Raw genomic sequence first — 8,580 nt, forward strand, 5'->3', positions numbered from 1 at the left:
TGTTGGCATCTGGTATGATTGGGGGCCTTTTACAGATGGCATTCATATTTGTATTGTGGGCCAAAATATCAAAAAAGCCATTTCCAACAAGGCAGAGCAAAAACTCCAACTCTTTTGCATCAAACGGAAGGTTGCACTGGGGCCCCGGGGTTTCGTTGTAGGGATGAATGATGGGCGCAGTCAGGGTATTGGACCATCCTGCTGGAGGGGCAGTGTCGCCATTGTTGTTTCTTGGCCCTCGTCCTCTTCCTCTTCCATTTCCATTACACCCTCGGCCTCTACCACCTTGAGCACCGCCACCCTGACCTCTGTCAACACGACCTCTACCATTCCCGCCTCTACGCCGACTTGGTCCAGGGGCATCTTCATCACTATCGGGAGAATCTTCAGGGTTTACAACTACGTCATTATCACTGTCTTCGTCACTACTCGAAACAATCTAGAAAAAAAAGAAAACAAAAAAAAGGTGTGCAAGTTTCCATTTTGTCCATTTATACTTGAATCTAAACTACCTAATTCAATTGTGTAATGTCAATTTCGAAGCAACAGGCCTTTCTGTTTATGGCTGACGGCGGGATTTTTATCACCTTGCAGTGAACTTGAGCCGATTTCTAATTTTAAAAAATAATCTTGGGTTCAATCCATGTCCAAAACTAATGATTTCATGTTAATTTTTGAAATTACTAAACACCCGTTTCAATGATAAAAGTATTGGTATAGTTTAGGAAATAAAAGGGTGTTTTGTAGACGATAAAACTAGTATAGTTCGCATGTTTTCTAAAAATAGGCCAATAAGAAAAATGGAAAGGTAAAATCCAGGATGTTGTTTTGTAAACGTAGTATCTTTCAAAAATGAAAGTCACCAAAGAAAGTCGATGATGGCAAAATAATTACCTGTGAAACTTCAATGTCACTAGCATCCATCCGAAGATCCAAATTGTCATCATCGTCATCAGAATCCTCCACCACAAGACGCAGAGCATCGTCCAATGTAAGTCGGGAAGGGCCGGCCATGTTTACCAATATTTGAACAGCGGTGCGTAGCCGTAAACTCGACTGAAGGTGATCTCGATCGAAATGTTTCGATACTTGACCTTTGAATGATGATAACGCAAATGTTTTCAATGATTGAATGAATACAGTAAATGAGAAAAATTAAAAATAAATGTTTGTTTTTCATGGCTTTTAGTGTTCACAATGTGAAGAGATAAAAATGTATGTGAATAAAACTCAAAACCCCTAAACAACATTCTTCAAAATTGCACCAAACCACTATTCATAAAATAATGTTTTTTATAATTTATTGTGTTTGCTAATAAAAAATACTGGGACTAGTGATTTTTGAAATTCATGAATTACTAAAGTAAAGGCAAAGCTAAACTAAACACCCATTTCAATGAAAAAAGTAACTTGGTATAATTTAGGGGGAAAAACATGTTTCGTGGATGATAAAACTAGTATCTAGCACTTTTACTACAAACATAAGAACATGGAAACGTGAAATCCCAAACATTGTTTTGTAAACATACGACCATGACAACATAAGAAAAAACGGCGACCGTATTTTTTTACTCAACGAAAGTCGAAAGACAGAAAAAACATTGGCCTCTTTCAACATTTGAAGCTTTGAAGGATCCGCTTTGAATATCACAAAAAATAAAGTGAATGATGGCTAAATATTTACCTGTAATGTTACACTTCTCCAAACTCGCCGTCGTCAAAATAATGTACACAACACGCAAAGTTTATTGCATCGTTAGTCGGGGTATGGGGGCGGCCATGTTTAGCCAATAATTTGTACAGCGCGCACGCCGCGGTGCGGTAAACTCTACCACAATTTTTCGACAGTTGACCTTTGAACTTAGCTGACGTCATTTTTTTCAATAGCAACAGTATTTTGTTTTCATTGCATTGGATAGGGGAACAACCGCCTGTTCTATCAATGTATGACACGTGAGGGCGCTATTTATCAAAGCGCTTGGTTAATGCATTGAAAACACGGACGGTTTCTCAGGCGGTTTCGGGCTTACCAATGACGATACGACCGGGCGGTTTCGGGCGTAACAATGACGATACGACCGGGCGGTTTCGGGCGGAACAGTAACTAAAGGGTTGGGCTACACTTAACTGATTTAGGTTATCCACCCAAATCCACTGCCAACAGGCATGCCAGGGGCACGTTGCCACCTACTCGTTTGGCTGGAACAGGGTTACCCCCTTCACATTCTGTTAGGATGTAGGCATGGGTATTATCCACTTGGAGCCTGGCTGGTTGAGCAGAATGCACTACAATTCCCAAATTTATAAAGGGATAATACATGTACAAGGCATGATTACCAGTACCTGAGGCGTACATTTCGCGGTTTGTGGTTTTAATTATTGGCTGGTCCATTTATGTGGTTTATATTTTTAGAAATCGTTTATGCTCTTTGGTAATTTTTGCTCTTGTTTGCAGCTATTTTTAATGTGTACAGGGCCTTGGGGTCCAGTCATGGATGTAAGGCGCTTTATAAGCGTTGTTTGTTATTATTTTATTATTATTACATTACACAATGTAATGGGTGGATATTTCTGTCAGCCATACCGCTGCCAGCAAAAAATTTAGGGTGCTCCGGAGTTGTTTGGGTCCACGATGAGGCCAGTCCAGAAAACACATTATCCGACACTTGTGGTTAAAATGGAAAGAAGCACCCCTGGGTAATGTCTGGATTGAAATTACTCACCTTGATCATAGCACCACTCTCATCTTGAAGCTCATGGATCTTGTTGCCCTGTCTACCTGGAATTCATAATAAACATGATAAACGTTGTAATTAGGTGTCTTAAAGACACTGGACACTATTGGTAATTGTCAAAGACTAGTCTTCACAGTTGCTGTATCTCAACATATGCATAAAATAACAAACCTGTGAAAATTTGAGCTCAATCGATTGCGAAGTTGCAGGATAAAATTAAAGAAAAAAACACCCTTGTCACACCATGGTCACACAAAGTTGTGTGCTTTCAGATGCTTGATTTTGAGACCTCAAATTCTAAATCTGAGGTCTCGAAATCAAATTCGTGGAAAATTACTTCGTTCCCGAAAACTACTTTTCAGAGGGAGCTGTTTCTCACAATGTTTAATACTATCAACCTCTCCCCGTTACTCGTAATCAAGAAATGTTTCATGATAATAATTTCTAGGAGTAACTTGGTCCTAGCTCAATGCTCTGACAGATTGCCTTGCCAGTCATCTCATCTCAATCTCATCTCTCCCCCCCCCCCCCCCCCCCCCCATCGGCGCAAAGTTGCTCCGACAATGCACCCCCCTCCCTTTTATCTAAAGAATAAGAAATATTAATCTAACTAAACAAACTCTACACTTAACCGCCTTCTGCCAGTCTGCAATCAGTATTGTACAAGATCAACAAAGCTTTTAGTTGTTTTTTTTACAGTTGCTTAATAATAAATGGCCCAGAATTGAAACTCTTTTGGATACTTCTCCAAAATAACCAAGGTCAAAGGAGAAGGATTCTCCTTCCCCCATTATTAAAAAAAAATGTTGGTTGGTGTCTGCATTTGGGTTTTTTGTAAATTGTATTTGCAGATGTCAACCTTTTTTAAAGGAGTAAAGCTTGTGGGTGGTCTATAGCTCCATGTTACAACAACTTTCATTCATGGAGACAGGTAGAGGTAGGATCCATAGGGGATGTAGCCCCACTACACAAGTGGGGCTAGGATCCATGGGATCCATGTAGCCCCATCCCATGCCAATGCGACCCGGAGGGGGTAACTTTCCGTACGGCGCCACCACTTTTTCACTCATTTTTACAAAAAGGGATATCTCATTGAGGTTAATTAAATACAATATTATTTCATATCGAATGAAAAAGTGGTGGCGCCATACGGAAACTTTTCCCAAATAAAATTATCTTTCGGTAACTTTGGAAACCCCTATTTCTATTAATTTCGATCTCTCAGTCTCACCGATTATTCTACCAACATCCCTTGAGTCAATGGGTATCGACTCTGTGTTGGAATTCCATCCCGTCCTACTCCTGCCGCTGCCATTACTCCGGTATTCTTGAGTTTGAATGCGATTTTCAAATCCATTTCTTTCAAAGTTCGACATCTTGCTTGCCGCATGAATATTGACAGTGTGCTGCATGCATGCTGCGCGTTACGTGTGTTGCTGTTGATATACGTGATCGTGGTGTGATTGAACAATCACGTTAGCTATATAACACGTGGAGTAGGTGATTCTAGGTACTGATGTGCAATAATGAGGGGAGAAATGGAAAGGGGCCGCAGACTAAACACGATGTTGATTTTCAGTGGCCGATTTCCGCTAATAAGATAAGTTCTAACTACTTGGACTCTTTAAAGTAGAGTCAAAAAGTTGAGGCTAGTCGAAATAATAATAAAAAAAGGTCTAGGTACTTTTTGTAGCATAAAACACAATGGCCACAGATTTACACTTTTGAGAGGGTCTGGGTACTTTTTGTAGCACAGATTTATAATAAAGTGGTGTGCTACAAAACGTACCAAACCCTTTTCAAAGGTGCTTCATGGGGCCTAGGTAGACCCAGTGACTGGGGCGCTAGATTCCTTTTTTCGAAATTTTGACATTATCGTTCATTCCTTTTTTCGAAATTTTGACAATTATGACCGATAATGTCAAAATTTTGAAAAAAGGAATCTAAATAGCGCCCAGTCACTGGGTCTAGGGCCTAGGCCAACAGGGCGCACACAACAAGTCGTAGATAATGGACATACATCACTCCCAGCAGCCGTCACTTCTGGTGTGCCACAAGGCACTGTCACTGGTCCACTTTTGTTTTTGCAACGACCTGCCAAACATCACCTCCCAGACCAGGCTTTACACAGATGACTGCCATGCTTTACACCAATTCCTATGATTAATGGGGACACCAGCACTTTGCATAATGACCTGGAACTCCTGGAAACCTGGCAAGACACTTGGTCAATGAACTGCTGCACCATGACCATAGGCAAGAGAAACCCACCCCAGCATGAATACAAATTTTGCAATCAAGTTTTGGACAGCGTCTCAGCTCAAAAATACATTGGTTGTCATATATCATAATACCCTTAGCTGGAACATCCATGTTCAGGAGTCCATCAAGAAAGCTCAAAGAGTGCAGAATGTTATCCGCAGGAATTGTGGAGCTGTAACAGTGAAGTGAAATCAACTGTTTATTTGAGCTTAGTGAGACCACTCCTATAGAATATGCTGCATCCGCTTGGGATCCCTCAACAAAACAGAACATAAACTCAATTGAAAGAGTCCAACGCCAAGCAGCGAGGTTTTGCACAGGAAACTACAAAAGGGATACGGGAACTGTTACAAAACTTCTAGATGACTTGGAATGGGACACACTACAGCACAGAAGAAATCAACAGAAACTATGTATGCTCTACAAGATGAAAAATGGGTTGGTTGACATTCCACTTCACAACTTCAGCCCAATACCAGAGATACAAGGGGAAACAACCAAAAATTCACTCAAGTCAGCCATAAAGCTCGGGCCTTCAAAGATTCATTCTTCGTATCAACTGTTAAACTCTGGAACTCACTCTCGTCGGCTGTAGTCTATTTCCACACGCAGTGCGCAAGTTAGCGTAGTTGTATCCGGCAGGATATTTTGCTGACTGAACCGATGGAGATGGAGATAGGCCTTATTATATAACACCCAAGCAGATCCTTGCCATTTGATTGGAGGATTGTCCATCACGTGATAGCAAATAAAAGTACCATTGCACGCCGAGTCACTCACCGTGCTTTTTCGTTCCATCCGAAAAGTACCATTGCACGCTGGCAGCGTGCAATGGTACTTTTCGGATGGAACGAAAAAGCTGAGTAAAAACATCACTGCGTGCGCGTGTCTTTGGTAACGCAGCAGGTGTTACTGCAAGAAGGCATAGTAAAATTACTAGCATTCGGCTTCTACAGTTGAAATTGTTTGTTTTGAAAGTTGTATCTTTCAATCAAAATGACAAAGATCTACTTGGATGTTATATAAAACAAATAATGAATGTTTTTCATTCGTGCAATGGTGCGAATATGTTCATTCGTTAAAAGCTGGAATGTTCCATTCAACTCGGCTCCGCCTCGTTGAATAGAACATTCCATCTTTCAACTCATGAACATATTCGCACCATTGCACTCATAAACATTCATTATGTGTATATTATATAACACCCAAGCAGATCCTTGCCGTTTGATTGGAGGATTGTCCGTCACGTGATAGCAAATAAAAGTACCATTGCACGCTGAGTCACTCACCGTGCTTTTTCGTTCCATCCGAAAAGTACCATTGCACGCTGGCAGCGTGCAATGGTACTTTTCGGATGGAACGAAAAAGCTGAGTAAAAACATCACTGCGTGCGCGTTGTCTTCGGTAACGCAGCAAGGCATAATTAGTAAAATTACTAGCAGTCGTCTTCTACAATTAAAAATTGGAGGCCTACGCTTTGTTTGTTTAGAAAGTTGTATCTTTCAATCAAAATGACAAAGATCTACTTGGATGTTATATAAAACAAATAATGAATGTTTTTCATTCGTGCAATGGTGCGAATATGTTCATTCGTTGAAAGCTGGAATGTTCCATTCAACTCGGCTCCGCCTCGTTGAATAGAACATTCCATCTTTCAACTCATGAACATATTTGCACCATTGCACTCATAAACATTCATTATGTGTATACTATTTACTTATCAAATGTTTCATGGGGTAAAATGGATGGTTAGCGCCATGTTATGTCACTGGAGACATTTTGCCATAAACGCCACTGCCAAATCAATTTCATTAACAAGAACTCCAACACAAAACAAAAAAACTTGACAACAAACCTTACAGTTTGAAAAAAGAATTATATATTTATTTTTATTCCTTAAGAAACCCTGAAGCAACCTTTTAAAAAAACAGATTTGTTCTTAGAAACATATTAAAACACCTGTTAAATCTTCGATCATTTCAAACTCAGTTAATGTATAGGCATGATCAATATTTGCATATACCACTTAATTTGTATCAAGCAATAAACCAAAAGGGACACCGACTGGGTAAATTCATAAATAGTATGGGGTTGAACAAAGACAAATTAACTAGAATGGGAATCAGGATGTGGCGCTTTCTTTGTTCGTCGGCAAAATTATTAAACAAATTTCACCTAGTCAATTTCAGCAATAATTCACATCCCCATTATGACTCTGCTACCACTTCCCATGTTATATGGTAAACTTGGGTCTGATCCCTAGACTTGATTTCAAGTCTGAGAATGCGGTTATTTCTCTGCATCAGCCACACGGAATTCCCCCCGCAGATTTTCTATCACACAATCTAACTCGCAATCGCTAGGCCAATGTTTGTGATCCCTGGCTTTAGGGCAGTAACGGGTTGTATGGCTTCTGACTGGCACCCCTGAACAAAGATATTGACAAAATAAGGATACCGCTGGCACGTTAATCTAGAGGTCGTTTATTCACGCCCCGCCCTAGTTAGTTTTTCTTTATTCAATCCAAAATAAGTTCCTAGATATTATTCTTTGAGTATATTGACCATCTCTAAAGGAAGTCACATACGATCAACCCAAACATAAACCGATAACATTTTTAAAGGCAGTGGACACTATTGGTAATTACTCAAAATAATTGTTAGCATTAAACCTTTCTTGGTGACGAGTAATGGGGAGAGGTTGATGGTATAAAACATTGTGAGAAACGGCTCCCTCTGAAGTGGCATAGTTTTCGAGAAAGAAGTAATTTTCCACGAATTTGATTTCGAGACCTCAGATTTCGAAACCAACCATCTAATAAACGCACACAACTTTGTGTGACAAGGGTGTTTTTTTCTTTCATTATTATCTCGCAACTTCGATGACCGATTGAGCTCAAATTTTCACAGGTTAGTCATTTTATGCATATGTTGAGATACACCAACTGTGAAGGCTAGTCTATGACAATTACCAATAGTGTCCACTGCCTTTAATATATATGTATGTAAGAACATAACAAAAATACAATAGAATTTGCATTAAGTAATATATATATCTTTTTTTAAAGTCCATAATTCTGAGGATGCTGACAGTTTTCAGACAAAGCAAATACTATAGCGCTTTTCAGATAATTTAAATTGTATGGGTATATGTTATATAAACAAACTTTTGAAGTCAAGTGTGACAGCAGTTCAATGAAGGCTAGAGGAAGCACTTTGTTAACCTCACATAAGTAGTTTATAACTTTGGTAAAATGTGGCTGTTCACAGGATTTGCTAACTATTGCTTTGCTTTAACGTAATAAGAAGAATTGCACAAAGATGTGTATTGTTATTGACAACATGTATAAGCCTGAATCTGAATTGGCGGCTATGGCTGTTGCTAAGGGTGTTGCTAAGGTTGTCCTATACCTCAATGCATGGTGACGCTGACATCCAGCTGTAGCCATAGCTGTAGCCACTCATTCGGTCACAGCCTAAAACTAATCTGTGAGTTTTAAAGGAACACGTTGCCTAATGGATCGGTCGAGTTGGTCTTTGAAAAACGTTCTGTAACCGTTTGTTATGAAATGCATATGGGTAGA

The 8,580-nt window shown here is 39.7% G+C and overlaps 1 protein-coding gene across 2 annotated transcripts in view; it reads right to left on the reverse strand.

Moving 5' to 3' along the window:
• The window catches only part of LOC117304859 (probable ATP-dependent RNA helicase DDX43), a 30,058-nt gene extending 25,798 nt beyond the window's left edge, over positions 1-4,260 (reverse strand). Inside the window, exons 1-2 of one of the 2 annotated variants that reach the window (XM_033789482.1) lie at positions 3,967-4,260; positions 2,724-2,779 (exon numbers count right to left, since the gene is read on the reverse strand). In XM_033789482.1, coding sequence (XP_033645373.1) covers positions 2,724-2,779; positions 3,967-4,147 — 237 coding nt within the window. In that variant the 5' untranslated portion in view covers positions 4,148-4,260. Of the gene's footprint in view, positions 1-2,723; positions 2,780-3,594; positions 3,633-3,966 lie in introns of those variants that run through there. The other variant, XM_033789484.1, reaches the window with a different exon arrangement.
• Between the last annotated feature and the right edge of the window lie 4,320 nt (positions 4,261-8,580).

Source organism: Asterias rubens, chromosome 21, assembly GCF_902459465.1.
Source record: "Asterias rubens chromosome 21, eAstRub1.3, whole genome shotgun sequence".
Taxonomy (NCBI): domain Eukaryota; kingdom Metazoa; phylum Echinodermata; class Asteroidea; order Forcipulatida; family Asteriidae; genus Asterias; species Asterias rubens.